Below are 23,495 nucleotides of genomic sequence, written 5' to 3' on the forward strand. Positions count from 1 at the left end.
GGAGGAGTAATATTAATATCCCCTACATAATGGGTAAGGAACTGAGGTAGAGAGTAGCACATAATTTGTCCAGAATAACATAGAAATTCTATATCTGATCTGGGAACGGGTCTTCAGTCCCTAAAGGTTGATTCTATGGCTTTAACCACAGTACTATTCTGTCAGCCAAAACATATGTGGAAGAAGCCAGGACTGCAACATTACCATGAGTAGAGCAGGTCTCTCAAGGACAAAAGTCATAGCCCTTGCCTCAATGATCTATTAATTTTTTTGAAAGATGACCAGAAAGTGATGGGTTTTCTCTGAACCAAACAAGCAGTAAACATCTAATTTTAAGGACCATTATGAATTTATGCTTCTTGCTAGAGGTGTGCTTTGGAACTATTAAAAGCCAGTTGGAATCATCATTCCCAAAAAGCAGGGATTCTTTTGGGTTAAGACTCGCCATGTTACTAGATACCTTGTTTTGTGATACATAGATTATTTTTAGAAAAGAGTGAGATTAGATTTCCTCTCCTAAAAAATCTTCAGCACCCCAGACAATAAAAAAACAATATAGCAAAAGATGAACCAAAATGCTTGAAAAAAGTGAGAAGTGATTTTTCTGAGAGCCTGCTTCCCGCTGTTGATGGCATTCAATCAAGGACAAACAGGACATTACTGGAGCTGGAGAGGAAATGCTTCTACCTTAAAAGAAAAATGTGTCTGTGGATCATTCGCTCTACTCAGAGGCACAGCGCATTTCTCTTACTAAACCAAAAGGCTCTACACAACACCATAGCACCGATCTTGCAGTCAGGCACCTCTCACTGGATCCAGGTACCTAACTTGGGCCCTATGCATTTCTTTGCATGCATTGAGCTGTGGGATTGCAGCCTGCAATTGTAAGAAGATATATGAAAAAAGTGGAGACAGTCTGGTTTCATAGGAACATTATTTAATCAAGCATCTGCATAGGAAATACACGGTACCTTGGGTGGTATGGTAACTTATGTTGGATTTGTGAAATTTTGTAGGGGTGAAACTGGTAATATTGTGCAACACTGGAGGTTACAGGAGACATAACGAACAATACTGTCCAGCGTGCTTATGCAGCACATCTCAACAACGTATCTGTAAACATGAATCAAACCCTGTATGCTTGATTAGCACCTTAGTAACACCACTGAATTACTAGAGGCCTTTATAAATTGGATTGATAAGACATATTGTTGTAATCTTCACTTTCTATGAGCAAGGGCTGTATCTCTGCAGAAGTTCCTCTTCTTTTCTTCCTGCAGGTGAAAGCGATCCCTGTGAGCAGAGCGGTAATTATGCCACCAATCACGGCTGCACCAACCAACCAGGCCCAGATCTGACGAGCTTGCTCAAGATAGGGTATTAAAAAGTCCTGGAAGGAACCAAATGCTGGGGGGAAAAAAAAGGCAGAAAAAGAAAGGTCCTTTTATATTATATAGTGTACTAGTAGCTGATAGAGGCCAATAGTTATATAATGGCTAGTAATGGAAGTCTCAAAGTGAAAAAAGATATTACATTGGTAAAAATTACCTGAAGGTCACAAATAGTTTTAAACAAATCTCTTCAGTCTTTAGAGTTTACATTTCCCCATTTTTCGTATCAAAGACAGGAAAAGAGTTCACTGTTCCCAGTATTCTCTATGTTTTTTATCAAAACTGTAAGAGTGTAACACAAGAACGGATGGATGCAGTATGGCCAAAGGACCCACTAGCTCAGCATCCTTTCGGCAACAATAACCAAAGCAGAGTACTAGAGAACAGTTTAAGAGCAGGTCAAGCATATGATGACCCTTTCACAAAATATTACCCAGTCTCCACCAACTTGCATCTCAGGGATTTCCTGAACCAGAAGCAGCGTCCTCGTGTGTGATAGTCACCAGTGGATTTTATTATCTTTTTCATCAGCTTGTCCAGCTACTCTTTGAACTTTTATCACAACTTCTTGCACTAAGGAGGTCCTTATCTTTACATACTGTGTGAAGAGCCACCTCCTGCCACTTGGTTTGAACATATCGCCTGCTAATTTCATTTGATGTCTCTTGGGCTGGGAGAGGCAGTAGAAAATCATTCTCTGGCCTCTCTCCACACAAGAAACCCTTGAAGGAAGAAGTGGAGCTTTCTTTCTTTCTGAGATCCAGGGGAGGTCCTCCCTAATTGGAGAATCAGTTGCCTCCTTGCTTTGCTGTATGAGTATGTGTGCATGTGCCCATCTTTCTTGCTGTGGCCCAACAAGTCATGAAAACCTTGTCATACAGGGCTCTCACTTCACTGTGTGACCTCTTCACAATGCACCTACAACCTGTTGTCTTGTATGTGAGAAATGGGAGCACGTGTTCTGTCAGACCAAGGAGGATCTGGAATGCACATCTCCCAGTTACCAGCTGCAACCAGCTATTAGGACAAGAAAAGGGGACAGCTATGGAAAGGTTGTGGTTTACTTTTAAATAGTGATTGTGCAGCTGGATTGACGTGGGTGTGCTCAACTGCATTTAGTGTGCTACACTCCCAAAGGACTGCAAATTCCTCCTCGCCCATGTCCCAGTTTCACTGGTGCCAAGAAAAGTGATATCATGCGTCTCTTTGAAGCATGGTGCTCCTGAGCATGCACTTTTGAAGGCACCACGCTCTGAAAAGATGCTATTGGTTTGGGGCACCCTTAGCGTTAAACAGTCCTCAGCACTTGATGTCTGAATTGCTTTCTGAGACACAGTTCCAGCGTAGGCTGAGTTTAGCCTGAATATAGTTTGCTTTGTCCCTACAACTCTGTTTCACTTTTGAGAAAGTTTGGCTACTATTTCTCTGGTTCTTATTTTCCAGTTTTGAATTCTAGAGTTGGATTTGCCACAGTCTGCATGTTCAGCCTTCTGCTTCTGATCTCAGAAGATATATAAATGCTATGTAACACTAAGAATTATCAAAAATTTAGATTCTTAATATTTCAGAGTGAACTCCACAAAACCTCTGTATACAAGGCACCTTGTCATTTTTCATCTGTCAAATGAGGACAGCACCAGCCAATCAAATCCTTTGTATTATGAATATTAATTAATATCTCTGCAGGACTCATCTGCTTCAGTAATAGGCACTAAATAAAAAATGTAAGAGGAAACATCTTCAGGATAGTGTTTTAAGAGTGTGCAATAAATCATTCATCTGGCTACACGCAGCTTAACTGAGAAAAAGAAAACTAAAAGTAAGAAGAATTGGATATCTGATTCTTAATGAATTCTATCTATGCTGTGCAGTGAATGAGGTGGAAGTCTGGGGAAAAGCAGTGTATAATTAGAGATAATGCATACATATAAGGCTGGAGGGTGAATTATGACTGTGCAGACAAATTTAATGTTGGAATTCTTAACTTTTCTGCTTGACTGTGTAACCTCAACATTTTTTTTTAAACCAGCTCTTTTATGATTATATTATAAACAAGTTGAATTAGAAACAATTAGATATTTAAATTGGAGGATGGATATGATAACAGAAACCTGATACATGGCAGGAACTTGATACTGACTTAAAGGTGTTGAAAAAGAGCATTATCACAAAGTTCTCTTTCCAGGACTTATCTGGGACAGGAGAGATTTCTAAGTGACTTCTTAAATCCATACTTTGTCCTTCAACCATCTCGCTCCTCCATCAATATTAATTGGCGTTCTGAGCTATCTTCTCCTTGCTAAAATGTAACATGACTTTGAGACAGCGTTATTGCATTTCATGGCAGGTCCTTTCAGAAAGGATTAATCTAATCTGTTTTTTTAAATCCCTGATATTCAGTCAAAGATGCCTCTCTCTTGCTTCTGTCCACAATTCCTGTAATTAGCTCGAAACCAAGAGCCACCTCCTGGCATCTATTGTCTATTTTCTGCTTCTTTTTGCTGTGTAAAAGATGTCTGGTATCTTTATCATAAAGTTACCATAGTAACTCTGGGGCAGAGAATGCAGCATCTCAGGGCTCCCTATAATCTATAAACATATGACTGTAACACAACAGTAAACCTATGACTGTTCCCAGACTTGTGAGCTGTCCGGCCTTCCTGCCCAGCAGAAATCCTGCAAACTGGTATTTCAAGGACTCCATCACCATAGTGCTTTAGTCTCTGACAGTGCTAGACCCATAAGTACAGTGACGGTTTGCTGATGGCTACTTGGAAAAAGTGTTAAAAGAGTGCATAGAGGACATAGCTGCTCTGTGGGAGCCATCACTGTTTTGAATCAAACGCAAATCCTCCCCAGAAGGTTCCACGAACATCGATTAAAACTGCCCTCCCAGTCAATAACTTCATCATCATGTAAGAGGAACCCAGGTTTTGCTGGTGCTTGATATCTAGTCTTCCATTAGTGACTAATGCCAACAAATCCCTTCATCCTGCTCTTTCCCATAGCAAAATAACTGTGATTAACCCCAGCCGTAGTCTCAGCACTCAACTCTTGAAGTTCTTTCTTCTCAAAGTGTTTTAGCTCTAGGTAACAGCAACAAATCATTTTTTACTATTAATACGCCATATCATTCCTTTTGTTAATTTAAAAATACTGAATAGTCCATTTTGTGTAGGTTACTGATGTTACAACAGTACACAACAGTGTAAATCTAGAGTGAAGCAACATGTGTCTCCAATATTTAGGGAAATAATAGGGACTTTTCCTCCATAATTAAAACAGAAGAAACATGTAATGGCTAATCTATTATTGGGCATCCTGAGGTCTTCCTGTTGTGATGATCTCAAATTATGTTACTGATATAATGGATCCCAAAGATGTACAAAACCACCTTTATATATATATTTTTTGTTGTTGTTGTTGTTGTTTTTTGAAGAATATATATCTATTTTATATATTCCTTCTACACAGACTAGGGCAATGGCAAAGTCCTTCCAGGGTAAATTCCACAAATTAAAAATAAGAGCTCTGCCCAGCCAAAGAAAGAAACACAACTAATTGTCACAATATTTATTGGTGTAAATTCAAGCTGCTCCCTTTCAGTTCTGTCTTAAACCGAAGGTGGGCAAATCAGGAAGCTATGATTCGTTCCCTTGCTACCAACCCTTTGTTGTGTGTCTGTCTCTGGGAACAGTGAGAATCAGACCCTTTCTGCAGATTATAATCACTTTCATAAACAATTTTGTAATCAATATTTCAGTGCTGAAGTTGATTACAGTCGTCCCTGCCTGTTACTGCTGCACAGTAACATTGCTGTGCGTTCCCACCCACTCACTGGCAATGCTAACACATCCACAGAGCGGATTACAGGCAAAAATGGATTACTTTGGTGTATTGAAAGGAGAGAAATCAAATATTCTCGGGTATATTTATAGAGCAACACAGTTTGTTGTTGTTGTTGCTGAATAACCTGAGTTAATTTGCACTTGATAACTGCTCTTTCACAGTTTGCTTATACGAATTTCTCAAAAAGGAGGTGAGATGTGGCTATAGGATACCTCATATGTGCCACCACAACATTACGTGCTACTAGAGTGTTAGTAACTCTCCAGAAGATGAATTTCCTTTCCCTAGGCCTCCAGGAAAAAGGAAAAAAAAAGATTCAGACAAGTAGTTTTTAAAATCCATGTCTGTGTTCCTCCATGAAGCATCTTTACATAACAGTCAAACTGTCTGCTCACACTCTGCTTTCTGAGGAATATATTTTCACATTCTATTTTCTTGATTCTCTCCTTATTTTTTAATTAACCTTATTCTACATCTCCTTATCTCTGCCTGAGGAAAACCCCGGGACCAAGAGGCTCTCTTCTCATCTTTTATTTATAAGAAAAATTTTTGTTTAGTCAAGTGTGTCAGAAATGTAAACCATATCCCAAGTCAGCATTTAGCAAGTATTGTCATCTTTAATTGTGTTCTATTATCCCGGCATCCACATTTTAATGCACATGTCACTATTTTACTGTAGGCTTTTAAATTCAAAAACTTGTCCTTTCACACTCAGCGTGTGGTCGTGAGTGTGGAGACTCAGCAGAGTCCCCCCATCGTGGAACAGCACCACTTGGTACCGATTGTATTTGCCGGTTGCCACGTTTTCTAATTGCCTGGCTCTCATTTTGCAACCAAATTGCTGAAGATCTATGAATAGAAACGAGCTACGGTCAGAATCTGGATCTGCGTTTTCCTTCTGCAACACATTCATGAGCAACCAGCCAGGACAGCTGTACTCCTGGCCTTTTACACTGTAATCACACTGCTCTTATCCCTTGCTTTGCCCTCAGAGTCAAAGCTCCTTGGTTAAGATGTTCAAAAATTGCAACTGATGGTTAGATTCTTGGGTTTATAATTGGATAGCTGCCTGTTTCTTCAAAAAATGTGAAACATCCAACCACATTTATAGGCATTGACAGTATTCCCACTAAGAGAAGGAGAGCTTCCGGGGAAAAGTCAGGCCTTTATCTGTGTTTTTATGTGTTCCTACATCAGGAAGGAAAAAAATAAAAAGACTTAGTCCAGAACCTTAAATGCAAATGCTTGGAATAACTCTTGCAATAGAATATTGTTTTGTCACTCATTGCTAGGTGGTGCCGTTAGTCTTCCAAATCCTTTTTATTGGTACCAGCAAATGTTCGTTCTCAGTAAGCCGTGCCATTTTTTTAGGTTTGCAGTTCATGATTCTCGTGCCCGAGAGAGCTGGGTGTCTGCTTCAGTTTCTGCTCAAATCAGCAGCCTGAAACTAGACTCTGACATGTGTCTTTGATTCCCGAAGGATGGATTTCGGTGTATAGTGTTTGTGACCACTTCTCTTCCAGGGCTGTCACATGTATAAAAATGAATGAATCTACAGTTAAAATATCCACAGTCTCTCCCACACTAATTCATTTTTCAGTAGAAAGAAGGACTCCAGGCATCAGCTTTTTCCCCACGGGACAACATCAATATAATTTAGCATTAAAATATCATTTTCTCATTGGATGCTTTCCCACTTTTATTTCTTGTAACCAGCCTCACAATGTTATAGAACTGCTTTATCCCTAAAATTTGTTGGTGCTCTAACTCAGAGCTGCTGCCATTGCTGCTTTTCTCCAGTTACTTGTGTTAAAACCAAACAAAACCTGGTTTATTTGTTCATTCCTCATTCTATCCATTCCTGTTCCTCTGTTCTTCCTCTTCCCCCTCGTTAGGAAGATCTGAAGAAATTCTACCTACGCTCATCCACCCAGATCTTCACTGCCGTTATTTTTTCTACCTTTGTAACTTTTTCCAGGAGTCTAGCGACTCCTGGCTGCCACTGACAGACCCATACTTTCTGTTCTGCTGGAGGCAGGCTTTCCTTCTTCAGCTCTTCTACCAAGAAGTTCCTGTTTACTCTTAACAAGAATCTAGCACTCCTAGCTAGGGAAAATCTGTTTTTAAATACTGAAATATTGAGAAAATCCATACCTGCATTTCAAAATTCTAGCCCATTTTCCACTTGTAACCTGTTCTGTCCTTCAGATGAAAACTGCCTTAAACTCCCTTCCTCTCAGTGAGATTAACAAAAGGTTGAGCAACGTCTCAGGATTATCTGGGCTTTCTAAATGACGCTGAATTTCACACTTTGTGTTGCTCTTTCAAATAATTAAGGAGCTACTTTCTTTACTTCTGTATTAAGAACACGGGTAGAATTTAATAAGAATTTCATTTTCTGAGCAGTACATGCTCCCCGAGGAAGAGGGAAGAGATCAGGAGGCAACCGAACTGGATTGTTAAATGGTAACTAATTTACTGCTTACCAGTTCAGTGCTCACTATTTCTGACTGTCATGGTATTTGGCATTTTTAGTGGTACTATTATACATTGTGTCATGAGATTTCAGGAAACTAGTGGGTTTCGTTAAAAATAGGTATATATTCATCTAGTCTTGATCAAAAATAAAAATACGGAAACTTGAACAAAGGGCAAAGATGACTTAATAAAATGAAAAAAACAATTTTGAGATTATAGCTTAAGTGTTTTTGAAATTATTTTCCATTTGAAAAATTGGGGTTGGTCAAATTGTGTATGGCAAGTTAGAAGAAATAATTACTTCTGTCTCTGTATTGTAGTACAAAATGCCTTAAAAGTTATCCAGGTGGGCTACGGATTTCTTTTCTTACACATAAAATAATCAATCATAAAAATGTGTTTTCTGGATGACTCTACATCACAAGCCAGATTTTACTTAACTGGAGAATTGAATGAACAAGCTGAATGCACGCTTGCACAGTTTATCAGGTGTGCAGAAACTATGCACCTTCATCATTAAGTAAGCTCTTTCAGAAAAGCAGAGGTGCCCTGAGAACTGTTATTGTCTGATAAAGACAAAAAGCAGTGAGAATGCTAGTTTTGTTAAAATATCTCTGGTGCTTTTGCTATACAGTTACTGGACCTTCAGCTCTCAATTGCCTTTTAAATGAACAGATGCTTTCACAGAAAGTTTTCTACCTTAGACACAAAAAGCAAACATGCCAGTGACGTACTCATTGAGTTGCCAGTGTTTTGCAAAGATGATAACTGCATCCGATATCCAGGATAGGTTTTGATAACAGTGAACACAAGAGACATGTCTGATCATTCCAGTGGTCCATATGTATAATGGATTGGGCCAAAGCATCTAAGAAATCTTCTATTTCAGACAACTTTATATCTTTAATAGAATTTAATCATTCTCATAAACAAGAAGGATAGCTGCCCTTCCAAAGTGAAATTATGAAGTCCTTTACTGTGAGCACAAGACCTGAGTCTACCTGAGATTCCCCTGCAGCTAAAGCCCCAGGGTCCTCTCTCCTCTCTATGCTTGAGAGAACGGCCAAAACGCCCAAGTCAAAACTAAACAACAATGCAAGTCAAAACCATCAGTAAACGGTGCAAAATCTATTTGATTCAATGAAAAAGCATTATCAATGGTCCAGTTGCATTCTGTATGAATAACCACACAGCAAGTACGAGGTCAATGGATCTTCTAGTTTTTTATTGTTTTTGTAAAGGAAAAGGAGAGATTTGGATCTGCCTGCCCTTCAAAGTCCAGAATCTGAAAATCCCGCTTGTTTCCGTTTATGTTGCACAGTTTCACCTGAGCTGGGTAAACAGCAGACTCAAAATCCAGGCTTTTTTCTCCTTGTCTTTGATCATAAGCTGACTCACCGGGTCAGATTCTGCTCTTAATGAGTCTGTAGTTACACAGCACAGGCAGAATAGGTAGGATTGATGTCAGTTACTCATTTTTGGTTGGCACTTTTCATATAGTATCATACTGACTACATATACCATCAGACCAGAAACATGAAAACAAGCAGGAGCAATTTGGGACTGTGTTCAGGGGAAAATCTGCAATAGAAGTACTGGGGATTTTTTAATCTTATATTTCTACAGACATATTTCATGTAAAAAGCAGGAAATTTGGCATTTACTTAAAATTATAATGTTACCTGGTTCTTCCAGATACTCATAGTCATACCCCAGCTCTCTCGACGGAATAAAAAATTCTCCATTTCTGTAAAGAGGTATAAAGGGGACCATGTAATTTTCTCGATTGTGTCCAATAGGTGCATTGGCTGCTGGGTAAATTTCTCGCAGGGGCCTGTGTCTTCTTAGCCACCGCTCAAAAATACTGTAAAAGAAGAAGTATGACTATTAATGGTGGAGACTGGCAGAAATTTTATTCCTGAAGATATCAGAAATTGTCAGTGGGGCTTGAACCCTAGAGACAGATTGACACACTTTAACTTGTGATTATGTGTGTGTAACACTTTCCAAATAGTTCTGGATTAGGTACTTCAATTATGATTTCCTGTGCAAGCCAATGAAAAGCAAAGGCCTGTAGTGCTATAGAGAGGCTGAATATGCTTTTAAATTCCAAAATGCAATTCACTGTGTCGGTATGACCTGACTGTATTTTCTGCTCAGTAATTCACATGTTTCTGAGGGATATAGAGAAAAAGACTGAAGAACCCAGGCCTTCCTCTTCAGCTTCGGAACCTTTTACGGCCATTTTTGGATAGTTCTGTTCCTAGCTGCTCAATTCTTTTCCCTTTTCTCTATTCACTCCCCATTATAAGCAGAGGCTTTCATTCCTCTACTAAAATGTGGCTACATAATACTTGGTCTGACATCACCAAGGGGTTCAAAACATCTGAGGAAGAAAGAACAGACTGCATGAGGCCAAAAACTTGATAAAGCAGGTCAGCCATCAGGAAAGATGTTTCCTCCACCAGTAGGTGTTACCTACACTTCTGACCTCAGCTGTTCCTTTCCATTTCTCCCTGCCAAAGGTTTCTGTCTTTAGCTCTCTGTCAGCTCAGGTTTGTACGTCTGTTCTTTAACTCGGAGGGAGAAGGCTTAAACACCGCAAAATGGAAAGAGAACAGTTTATATCAGCACTTTTTGAAGTCAACTACTCGTTGTGCTTGGAAGGCAAAACTGACAACCTCCAAAACATTCTCAGTTCTCTTCCCTGCGTGTCTGAGCTCTGTCTGCTCAATTCTCCACTGCCTCACTTTGTTTCAAAGCTCTGGGTTTTGCTCCTGAAATCCCCTTCTGCTCACGCTGTGATTTCACTTTGTCAATGAATAGCTGTGCCAGACTGGAATGGGGACAGTGGCAAGATGCTGTAAGAAGAGCAGCTGTACAGGTCCTACTCATGAAGAAAGAGATCTCCATGCTTGCTCAGAAGGTTTTGGTAGAAGGGGATTATTGGCACCAAGTTCAGGGAGGGATCACTGAATTCATGCACCAGTTACAAAAGATGGAAATGATGATGTAAGGAAACCTGTAAATTGCACTTTAATTGAGATTCTAGCTCCACAGATGCTGAGGGGCTTTGAACTTGCTGCATGTCCTGGCTGTCAGGGTCTAGAGGGCATTAATAGCTGTTAATGGCCCTGACCAGCCTCTCTGGAGCCTCCCCAGCACCCTGCTTATGGTCCAGGAGCCCCATTTCAGCTCAGCCTGGGGCCATCAGTCCCAGCCCCAGTGATGCTGTAGCAGTGCCAGTCTCCAGCCCTGTTACTGGATTGTTCTTTGGGTTTCCTGGACTGACCTGGGACCTAGCTTCTTCCCTTGTTTTGCCTGATGATCAGTGGACTGTTGATGCTACCCACTGCTGTCCCCATCCTGCACTGTTTGCCCAGATCAGATGCGGTGAGATTGTACTTCGTTAGGCAACTTCCTTCTTGCTGCTCCCCAGCACTGGCCACAAGCTGGAGGGTGCAGACTCCCCTTCTATGTAAACAATAACCAGTTGTTCAGGAACTGGCGTTCTCGCAGAAGTACAGATGCTAAATCCAATATCAGTTCTTAACAGCATCAGGATCTCTGTGGAGCACCCAAGGATTCTGCAGGTAGATTTCATCTGCCACCTTTGGGCAGAAATGTTAAGAAACAATCTGCTTACCCCACCAAATTAAAGCTTGCTCACTCTCACTCATCAAAACAGAGCCGGGGCCAGATTCTTTTTTTAGATTTAATAGATGAAAGCATCACTATGTTCATCCACCTTGTCAACTCTTAACAATGCAGGTATTAATCTTGATTAAATTCTTCATTTGTGGCTCTCATCTTCAGTTAATTTCATCAGCCCTGTCTAGAAAAACTCTTGTCAGAATAATAATGTTCAGCTGAAGCTTTCAGATGAATACATTTAAACAATGATATCAAGGCTTTAGCTGTAGTTGTCACAAGAAAGTTTGAATAGAAACTCCGTAATCAGATTACATCTTTGGAGAACAGCATAGAAAATTCAGTAATCATTACAAAACACATAGGATATAAAGGAAATTAGGGCGTTAGCCTAGACTAGGGGGAGGGGAGGAAGAGGGAGGAGATTCTGGACTCCAGTCTTTACCCTACCTGACCTTTACTGTTTTCTTAGGTAGGGTGCTCTGCCCATCTGTGTCTGGTTTTCCTAGCTGTAGAAGATGGGAGCTGAGGCAGCTCTTCTCTACAGCACAGGAAAGTTAGAAGTGCCAAGATACTTTGATTCTGGGGACATGGTAGCATTTTAGGAAGAAGACAGAGACAGAACTTAGATCAGCTTATCAAAATCTGGTGATGACCCATATCCTAACTTTTGAATGCTCAATCTGAGATGATGCTTAGGGTGCACTTTTTAGAAAATGCTGAGCACTTGCACTGTGAAAATCTGGAGGGTTGATGAGCACACAGTTCTGAGTTAGAAGCCATCGTTCACCCGAAAAAACTTCATATGACAACCTGAAATGCAGCATCCTATCTAGATGACTTAAATGTTGCAATCTCGTAAGCAGTTTCAAAAAAAATTCTTAGGACAGTAATCTGTTAAATAGAATGCAAATGCAAAGCATTTCCATGGAAATGAACATATGTACTTTGGATTCTTTCATTGAATGTGGTTGCTACGTTAGAAGTCAAGCTTTTCTTAGCAGTAGCAGGGGCATTTAATTATCTGTCCTTGCAGCTGATTTTTAGATTCAGATGCAATCATATGCCCTTAATTACTGATATGATGAGTTCTGCTGATGCACAAGCTATACTGCATGTTTTGGTGAGCTGTTTATGAGCAGTTCCCTCCCTAACCATATAGCACCAGCATAAAATCACATAGTCTTTACTGAAATCTGTTTCATATACCACAGCAGTAAGCCACTGTAGAAATGTTATAAATATCCCTCTGGGTTTAAAGAGTCATGCTTTCCACTGTTTCCTCTGAAATAGCTGGCTCTGTGCATTTATCTTGACTTTTCTTCAGCCACTTTGAGATATTAGTATGGTACGCTAGTTGCTAAAAAAGTGATTGGATGAAGTTGCATTCATTCTTTCCACTTAAAGGCTTATTCCCAACTTGTTCAACAAGATGGAGTTACAATACTAGCCTTTCCCTGGCAAGATAATGCATGCTGCTCAGTATTTGCATGAGGATCTTCATGTTTTTCTTCTTTTGCCTGAGAAAACTGACAGCTCTAATACATCACTTGTATTTTTTAAATTCTCGCCTGTTTGTATTTCTCCTTTTAAAAGGAAGGCACAGCCATTTCCTGCCTTGGTCATGTTCTGTAAGAGAAGTTATGAGAGAAAGAACCTTACCCTCACCTTGTAAAACAGGTTTTCCAGCTGGGTGGGAAAAGAAACCTCCTACTTGCATCCGGTAAGGAGGAAATGCCAGGAAGAGGGAGCAGAGTTAAGCTACATCTCTGCTTTGAAGTACAAGTAGTTCTTCCTGGACACCTTATGCCTTTTCATATCCAATAGCAACATTTTGAGACTCCCAAACTGAGACTGTTAACTCTCTTCACATATTTTTAAAGAAACCTGAATCCTAAGGTAGCCTATGGCTTGTGCTATCAGTCAGGTAGTGACATTGGCACAGTGTTGCTGTCCCTTGGAGACTTGCCTTAACTGAAAAGACTATGGGCACAGCAACCGTATGTTTGAAGAAAATACACTGTCTTTTGCTGCAGTGTATTGGTGCCAATGAATTACAAATTCTAGGAGGAACAGGAAAAGGACTTTTTTCTTCTCAACTGAGGTGCAAAAAAAGAATTATTGCGGTTGAGGTGATGCCTCAGAGATCAGACAAGTTACCCCTCTTCAGGTGATCTGTAGTAACTGTCCTCTCTCAATGCATGTCTTAATTTAAGGAGTTAACATCAAAAATGCTCTCGTTCATGTAATGTTATCCTTTCCTGTAGGCAAAGAGAACACATCTAAACATTTACAATGGATCGTATGACAGTTTGTTCATGTGTCTCAGTCTACAGAAAATGCTAGCTCTATCAGATAACTGGCATGTGTTCTATGGCAAAGATAACTCAGTACTGCAGTCATCAGATGCTGATCTACCCACTGCACTGCTGGTAGAGCTATGTTTTCTTCTTTTAAAAGCAGCCATTTGTAAGTTACTTCCTTTTAGTGCCTTGAAAATATACACTTATTTTCTATACTTTGCTCAGTAGCTACAGGCTTGGAAGGATACCTTAGGACTGCAGAATTAAAACTGCACACACACATAGACATAGCCTGCTTTGTTAACCTGATACAACTGGCTGGTCCCTTTGTGGCGTAGTGATGTCCTCTGTAGAAAAGCCAAGTGTGTAGCAGAACAGCAGACTTGAACTGCCTGTACCGGGTTTCTTGCTTGTCTTGGAAAAACACTGCTGTCTTGTTTTCTTTACAGGAACCCCCACGTCCTCCCCTGGCCCTGAGACCCTAACAGAGGAAGACTATGAATAGAATGACAACTAAAGGCCTCCCTTCCTTGGTATAGTTGAGACCAGCAGTAATAAAAAGACAGCAAAGAATCAGGGACCCACGATATACAATTTCCATAGGTCTTCTGTGTCCTATGTGAAAATAATACTAAACAGAGGTTCAGTAAGGGAGAGAGCTGTCTGATTCCTATAGCAGTCCTGGTTGATCTTCCTCAGGATGTAGACAAAGAGAGCAAACAGCTCATTATTTTTTTGCACAAGTAGGGGTGACATTCTCCAGACATGGAGATTTTTTTTTTTTACTATTGTAATCCCAGCCAAACTGATGTCATCCGGGAGATGTTGGTGGTGTTGAAGAGAGCAGATGGGACCTGAGGGTGGTGGGAAATATAAGGTGGTATAAAGGAAAGAAGAGAAGAGCTAATGAAAAGCCATTGGGAATTAGATTCAAGGGAGAACCTAACCTAGAATGTAACAAGGATAGATCATAAATACTCATTAACAGAGAAGAGAAGAAGGAAAAAAACAAAGAGCAGTTGCTATGTGAAAAGCAAAGATTACCATCAGTTTGGCTACAAAACAAGAGGCAAATATGTTGGCCTCACTTAGAGATACAAAATTGCCCTACGCAAAAAAAAAAAAAAAAGACCTTTTCGTCCCATCAAATTCCTTCCTTATCATCTTCCCAGGACTAAGACATTCAGAGCTTGAGGTCATCTAATAGGAAGCATTTGGTTTGGAGGAGGGAGTGAATCCACCAGAGTGGGCTATCCTGCTTGGGCTGAGGAAAACTAACCCCAGTTATCAGCAGTTATCAGGGGGCTCATTTCGGCAAAAGGGTCAGACATTGAAAAATGTGACATTCAGAAACTATATCTTTAATTTTTAGCCCCCCCCCCCCCAATGGCATGGGCCAATTTATCCAAACCCTTTGAGTAATTGTGGCTGGTGAACGGAGCAAACTGCCTTGGCTCTCTGTGGCTTAAGATTCCTTCATGACAGGCACTTTGCACATATAAAACATGATTACTGTTTAAAAAAAAAAAAAAAAAAGACTTGATATGCAATTATGACATGTTAATGGTAGGCCATTAACTATATCGGGTCATTATTTCCAAAAGAACATTGGATCCTTTTCATCACGGGTTTTGTGGCTTACATTGACTTCTACAAGTGACTTACAGGAGATTGTTTTGGTAACAAGATGTAAGAAACTTTTTCTTCAAATGGAAGGGATCCAGCGTGACAAGATAAGAAACCGAAAGGGATAGGAGAATAATTTGAATTTTGAATAAAAATCTGTCTCATGTTTAGAGCACAAAGAGGCTCATTCTGTATATTGTACTTGCAAAGCAAGAATGATTTTAAGGTTGTAGTTTTATTAAACCAAACACTGAAGATTTAAGAATTACCGGAGTATGATGACCAAGAATCTGTTCAAAGAGTATTTTGTGACAAGAAATAGTATTTTAGTGTTGTACAATAGGGTAGACTTAGACTAATTTAGGCTAAAATAAAGCTCAGTGTTTGTATTTAAACCTTGGAACAACTAATTTAGGGACATTATCACAATCACTTTAACTCTTTGATTCAATCAGAAATCAAGTGCTCGACTCAGAAATAACTGAGGGAGGTTTTCAGGTCAGAATTATTCTCAAAAAGTCAAGAGTCAAAAATAGCATTTCTGCATATTAGAGAACTTTCACAAAGCATTAGAAGCATCATTTTACTTTACAGAATATAGGCACATTGTAAAAATGGCTTACCCAAGATCACATCAGATAGGTGGCAATGGAGTAGGACCTCAACTATGGGGCCACTCTGTGCCTATTAGACTGTGATGTCTCCAGGAGTTAGATTATATTATTGCAAAGCAGGTGGTCTCAGTTTCATTTAGAGTTTTGCTATAAATGTATGTCCAGATGTCTCTGACTTTTAATAATCCTAATACTTCTATGTACCAGCATGGTTAGGTCTAACAAGCTGATACACAGTAATAAGTAATAAGGACTCCCAATAGGTGTGTTGATGCTTCAGTAGTTTAAATTTTCATTCTGGAGAATGCTTCAGTTTTGCGAAGGATTTTAGTGTGGTAAGGTACTTGTACAGAGGAAATTAAAGCCATCTGTAAAAGACATGGATATATCACTTCCATCTGATTGCACATGAAATGGATCTGAATAATTTCCTTGTTCTGCTCCATACATACGAGATTATACAAAGTGAAAAGAAAAGAACCTTAGTAGAAAATTAATTTGAAAAATCTTGGTTTAAAGAGTAGGGGGAGGAAAAGTAAGATTGATTTGAGGACCATTTTAAAAAGGCTACTAAAATATATCACCAGATTCATGTTGTTCTATGAATAGTATATGCAACAGGGATTACAGCTAATGAAAGGATGAGTCAAAATAAATAGGTTTATGTTGCCAGTGGGAAATATCAAGCAGAGTACAAGCAGCACTGCTGTATGTAGGCTGGATAACTTCATATTGTTCTAGCTAGTGCTGTGTGTTTTGATATAAGATGTTGCTCACAGGAAGGGAAACTTAAAACCTGTAAAAAGTAAAGTAAAACAGCTAGAATAACTATTTTCTTTATCATTTTGGAAAGAGTCACTTCTAAGAACAGTTTCCCAACAGTGTATCTCCACAGTTGTGATCAGAGCTGCACTTGATAGATCGCGGTGTACAAGGAGAAAACATATCTTAAATATTTCCCAAAGATGTCCTTGTATTGAACCACCGCAGAGACACTGACATGCAGCATAAACCCAACTGGCCATTCAGGAAGACTGTCCAGAAGTTTAAACCTTTGTTACCTGCAATAGAAGTAATACCTTCTATACCTAATTACCCTGCAATTAAGAAGGCCTGGAGAGAGGGAAAGCAGAAGAATAAGGCTGTGTATCTGTATAGGAATTTCACTGCCACATAGCCAGGAGCATGCATGATGCTGCACGTGTCCCTGGTGGGAGAAGGACTATATTCTCCTTATGCTGAAGGTTCGTGATCACTTCATGTCCGTATTGCTACGGATGATGCAGCCCTGCTTTCCTCTACCGTCTTGTCCTCACCTTCGTTGTGTCTGTACTATCATATCATACACAGGACCCATTTGCTTTAAAACCGAGCATTTTGTTTCTTTTTATTTGTTCTCAAATAGCTGAGGTTAGATAAAATCCCAGACCTGATTCATCATGTCGTTGCATGAAAGTCAGTACCAGCACAAGGGAAGAGCAGAAGTGAGCGCCACCAGGCAGTGGCAAGAGGGGAGCAGGAGCGTTTTTCTGGTGGTGATGTGCAGGTTATGCTGACTGAAAGCAACTGTAAAACTGTGCCCTTTGTTTCTGACCAGCCTTAGCCTGATAAGTCCATGCCTCTGCTAAGCATGCACACAGACAGTAGTAACAGTTCGGCTGTTAATTTTATCACTTTATCGCATTCAAATATGTACCTGTGTCACTACTTGCACCAGATTTGACACAGATTCATTCATTCCTGATTTGCAATCGTGAAAGTGAGGCCAGATCAGGCATACTATGGTAGAAGGAAGGCAGGACAATTGTATACCCACTTATACAATTTATTCCGTTATCATGAGATTTGACGTTCTGTAAAAGAAATCTGGCAAACAAGATATATTTGCATTTGGAAAGAAAGGAGAACAGAAACAAATTGAGGAGGGCTGAAGTGCCAGTCCCAGGACTATGATCACACAGTAGTCATCACTTTAAAGTTGGCAGTAGTCACCTGATATTACAAAGTCACCTCAGGTAATTCCCATCCCAAGTGTTTAGGAGAAACATTGGTGCTTCAATCCTGGAAGAGCTGCTAAGGCTGAGGCTGTAAAGTCAAGGCACTGTACTGTTTGCCAATCTATGAGGTTATATTGCAGTATCTTTCTTTCTTTTTTTTTTTTTTTTAAGTTGGCTGAAGACGCTACGGGGACTCTCAGGCTCATAAACAAATTGTACTGGTCATAATGCAAGTGTCTGATTAAAAATTAAGACGCTATCCCCAATTATTGTAAGAAGCCCAGCCAAGATCTCCATGGCCCTGTCTCTCCTGCTGTTGAATCACTCCTGAGGACTGCTGGGGTTACAATATTTGCTCTGTGTCCTAGTCCTTGCTCCTGGTGGACTTGCAGACTTCTGCAGTCACTCCCCCACTACAGTGTGCATGGGGCACCTTGGGCACAACGCCTCTCCCATGACACCCTGCAGTAACCGTCCAGCCACTCCAATGCCAGTCCATGGTTCCTCTGCATCATTTACATTGTGTGACCCCACTCTGCTACTCTCCATGTGGTGCCCTGCTTGATTTTCATCATTATTGTCCAGCACCACAGAGCACAAAAAGAAAGAAGGGGGAATTGTGCCAGGCCTGACCTAGACGGCTGGGTATTGCAGCCTTCCTCACAACTCCTTCCATAACTCTACCTGACAGCTCACACAAGGTAAGATGACAAGTATCAGTGATAACAGCTCTGGCTATTTGCCTGAAGGTCTGTGCCAAACCTGCCCTTCCTCCGCTTTGATCAGCCTGCTGGGGTGTGCCTACCCAGACAAGCTCCATCTCCAAGATATTTTCTCCACAACAGCAGCAGCCAGGCTGCCTGATAGTTCTTGTACAGTGAATTTGGCACGGACATGAGTAAATACAGACATGAGGCCAGGACGGGTGTGTGGCCGAGGTCAGGGCTAGCTGGGTAAGCAAGGTGGAAAGCGGAGTTGTGAGTGTTCTGTCCTTGCCTGTGTCTGGAGAGTGATGGGACCATCCTGGGACACCGAGACTGGTGAGAACTCTGTGCCCTGGGAAACTGGCAGCAAGAGCCTGTGAGAGTGATAGCTCTTATGGGTTTGTGCTTCATCCTGCTCCCAACAGTATGTTGTTATGACAGATCAGGAGAGGGGAGGGTGATGGGACAGGCTGGGTGGAGAGAAAGACAGGAGAAAAAATGAAAAAAAGATAGGCTCTAATAGCAAGGTAACAAGGAGATCCAATATCACTATATATGTGGTATATGCGAATAAAGACCACACCTGCTGGCTATTCTGCACTTGTGTGTCCTTCACCCTGACTGTGGGTAACACCACTGCATGCTCCAAAAGGACACCTGGCTGGGCTGGTCCTTCTGGACTGGGAAAAAGGTGAGCAAAGGACTTACCGATTTCAACTATATACCTACAGCTGAGAAGTGATCATAGCCTTGTGAGGAACATTCACACGTAGGGCACTTGCTTGCAAGATACGCTACAATTGGTCACTAAGATCCTTGGCTCTAACCTGAGTGTTTCCTTGGACAGCTTGGCTCTCCTGGCAAGTCCCTATCTGAATTATTCTCATTCTATGCTTCTATACATGTTGATGCACTCAGGAAATCCCAAGTAAGGACAATTTTGGCTGCAGGTTCATCCAGAATCCACACATCTTGGTCCTGGTGAGCTGTAATGCCGAAGAGGATCAAGGACTGCCCAGCCCACACTGGGTATGCTTCACTGCTAGCAGTCAAGTGCAGTGTTCCCAAAGGTTATACAAAAGCCTCCTTAGCAGCCAATGTGAAGAGAATCAAAGAAGCCCAGCTCTCATTTTAGGGAGGTTTCATTTCAAATGCAGGCTATACTACTTTGTTAGTTTATGTGACTAAAGGCTAAGCGCCACAAATGAAGGAGCATGGATGAGCAGCAGCAGGTGGAGGAACCCCAATAACCCAATCAGAGCAAATGGAGCACCGTGACCCAGCTGCTCCCAGGGCTGTCACAAGAGAACGAATCACCCACGGTCTGAGTGTGAAACCCACTAGAGGTGTCAACAGGGGAGGCTCTCTCCATCACATTACAGCCCAAGGAGGCTACTGCCTCTGAGATGTGGGACTTGTTATAGATTGCTGGGGAAGAGCATTGTGGGATTGTACAAGGCTTATTATGGGATGTTTAGGGCAGGAACCAAGGCTGGGGAAATGAAGACATGAAGGTGGTTTGGGGAGGAATATGTGTGGGAAAATAGATGGAAAAGGGGATAAAATGGGTTGATCAGGTCTAAACAGGGGGTGGTGAATATGCTTGTCTGGCCATGTCCACCACAGTCACAGAATCACAGAATCACAGAATCACAGAATCGATTTAGGTTGGAAGGGACCTCTGGAGATCATCTAGTCCAACCTCCCTGCTCAAGCAGGGTCACCTAGAGCATATTGCCCAGGATCATATCCAGACGGGTTTTGAATATCTCCAGGGAAGGAGACTCCACTACCTCTCTGGGCAACCTGTTCCAATGCTCTGTCACCCTCACAGCGAAGAAGTTTTTTCTCTCTGTCTGTCCTATCTTCAGTCTGTCCTATCTTCTTACTAGACTCTATTTCTAACTATTTTCCTGTGTGGGGGACTCTCCCTTGTGTGTAAATGCACGCGTATGGAGGTCTAAGTGCCAACAACTACAGAAAGACCGTGGGTCACAGAGGCCTGCGTATCTGGGGTGCCAGCAACTAGAGAGGCTGGAGAGTAGGCTTATTGTCAGGGTATGTATGTCAGTGTGTGATTGCTGGCAAACATGAAGCCAGACCAGGCAGTGAGTAGATAAGAGGCTTTGGAGCTAGATATTAGAGTGGCCACAAGCCTGGGTTAGGTACTGGAGAGACCAGAGTCATCTGAGAGTTGGCTCCTGGAGGGACCAGGGGGTCCAAGCCAGCTGCTAAAGTGGCTGTGGGGCCCAGGATCAGCTACTGGCAAGGTCATAGGTCTGGACCAGCTGCCCGAGAGACTCGTTTGTGTGTGCGTCTCTGCGAGAGGCAACTAGGAAAAGAGGAGATTCGTGGGCAGATACTGGATAGACTGTGTGTCTAAGGCAAGTTACCAAAGACATTCACAAAGTGAGTGTGCATGTGCATGTGTGTGTGTGTATGTGTGTGTGTGCATGTGTATATGTGTGCAGGGGCCCATATACCCAGGTACCAGCAACTTGGGAGACCAGGGATCCAGGGGCCTGCTACCGAAAGGACTGAGTATTTAAGGCCAGTTTCTAGGGAATCCACATTGTATATGTATATGTATAGGTATAGGTATAGGTATAGGTATAGGTATTTTCCACTAACAGGTGTTAATCGTGGTCAGCCAGAAAGGGGAACGGGATAAAGCCATTTGTGCTGTTTATGTTTGTGTGAGTGCTGTGTTTTCTGTGTTGATGTGCATGGCTGGCCATGTATATTTGTATATTTATTATGCGTACATGTGTTTACTAGGAATTCGTAATCAGCCTCAGTATTGGCTGGACCTGAAGACAGGGAGCTGTGGCATCCTTGGCATTACGGAGCTACTGGACTCAGCAACTGCTAACTCTTTAAACAAAGTTTTGCACAAAACAGATAGAAAAAGGATGTTTTAGCCCAATGGAGCTGCTCTTTCACATAATAGCGTGAGATAAAGTTTTATCTTACAGCATTTATTCCCCTGTAGATCAAAGCCATGTCTTTGAAATGTGAGTACTCATTTTCAGGGAAGGTCTGGCCTGGTATATTGTTTACCTTTACTCCACCTTTTGAACTAAGAAGGTTTTTCACTTTTGTTGACCACAGTGGATTAGACCACCTGAAACAGTGAGAGAAAATGCACAGGTAATTCAAAGCAGCTTGCTTATCTAGCCAAACTGATATCGGCTGCAGGCTGATTCCTGAAGGGTAATTCTCTGGATGCGTCACAATAATGTGTACCGTATTGATATCTTTAAGCTCCTTACAAAGCATCACCAGAGCTGGGGAGCCATGTGGCATCCAAGGATCTTGGCACTGGTCTGCTTCACCATCCCACTGCAAGCATCTGCACTTCTTCCACCTCCTCGGTTCTCATTTGTGGCACACCACAAACTGGGTGTTCGGAGAGTGATAGATAAAGGAAGTAAAAGGGAGGGAGAGAGTACAGGCATAATGCAGCATGACCAATCCCATCTAAGAGATGACCAATGCTCCTTTCTTTGCCCACATTTGACCTTACTGAAAGCTTCAAGGTTACTGTGATCACCTGGGATATGAGATATCTTCCCACTACTACTGTGATTTATAGCAGATTTCCCCGTACCTGTAAAATGCCCTCACCACCCGTCTAGGATGAGGGGAAGATGTTCTGGCTGAAACTGTTCCTCTTTGTGTCAAACAATGAAGTAACCGTAGCCAGCTGGAGAACAGGTGGTTGGGTCTCTCCCTGACACGCAGTATGCCCCCGTGGGCGCAGAGAGCTGTGCATGTTCCCCTCACTGCTCCAATAATAACGTAGTGCTCTAAGTGGTTTTCTTCTACAGTAAAGCAGGTAGCAGCTCCTCCAACCTCAGTTGTGAGAAAAAAATGCACAGGCCCCTGAGTCTAGAAGAGAATTCACACATAACAACCCCGGACAGAGAAGTATAGCTGCCAGCAGCATAGGAATAAGGACTGTTCCTCTCGCAGAGAGAGCTGCTGAATGCCTAGCTTTCACTTCCCCGTTTACTGTGCCGACTCCCAGGAATCGTATTCTCAAACACCTAACTTTTCCCGGGAAATCCATATGGCTGCTTGGGGCTTTGATCCAGTAGTATATAAGTCTAGGGCACGGCTCCTGTATGACGAAGCCCAACCTGCTGAGCAGCCTTGTAACTCAGTATTCCAGTCAATGAATCTGACTGAAAGAGTCTGTTCTTCTCCCTTTTCAGGAAATAGCGTAGGCTGAACCAACAAGCACTGAGCTGAGCCCATATTTGATCGTTTGCTGATGGATTACAGTATAAAGAGCTTTATTCCTACTGGAGAAGGAGATAAAGGATAAGCACATCACTCACTGCACTAACGGCAGAAGCCCAGCTTTGGAAATTGTCTAAGAATCTGTGCAGAAAAATACGAGTATAGTCTAATGTGGGACTAGGTGGTTGCCTAACTATAATGCAGTTATTGATAGAGCAAGCCAACACATACTGAGGCTTTTTCTGCACCTTTCCTAGAAAAAAAGGTGACTTTAGGTCAGGCTTAGCTGGACTGAGATTCAGTCAGATATCTGATCTAAACTCTGTCACTTTTGTTAGTTGAGTCACGCTCAGCTTTATACCCGTGAAAGTCAGCAGTGACTCTACCTCGATGCAGGAAGGAATTATTGTTCCTTAAAATAGCTGTCATAGCATATGTTATTTCACCAGGTCAATTTTTGGCTAAAAGTATTTTTTTCTCATTCAGATTTATGTCCCCGATGTTCTCTGTCACTGTAGAAGCCAAGGTAAATATGAAAGATGATGGTGTGTCCTCTGTCCTTTGTAAATAAGGAAATACAAATGCAATGATGTGTTGCATGAAAAATGCAGTTGACATTTACTGGAGTAAGTTTCCT

The 23,495-nt window shown here is 41.5% G+C and overlaps 1 protein-coding gene across 1 annotated transcript in view; it reads right to left on the reverse strand.

The window, feature by feature from the left end:
• Positions 1-955: 955 nt before the first annotated feature.
• The window catches only part of TYR (tyrosinase), a 54,286-nt gene continuing 31,746 nt past the window's right edge, over positions 956-23,495 (reverse strand). The window contains exons 4-5 of the mRNA XM_009689092.2: positions 9,401-9,582; positions 956-1,407 (exon numbers count right to left, since the gene is read on the reverse strand). Of these exons, the coding sequence (XP_009687387.1) occupies positions 1,184-1,407; positions 9,401-9,582 (406 nt within the window). The 3' untranslated portion in view covers positions 956-1,183. The remainder of the gene's footprint in view (positions 1,408-9,400; positions 9,583-23,495) is intronic.

The sequence above is a fragment of the Struthio camelus genome, chromosome 1 (genome assembly GCF_040807025.1).
Source record: "Struthio camelus isolate bStrCam1 chromosome 1, bStrCam1.hap1, whole genome shotgun sequence".
NCBI classification, from domain to species: domain Eukaryota; kingdom Metazoa; phylum Chordata; class Aves; order Struthioniformes; family Struthionidae; genus Struthio; species Struthio camelus.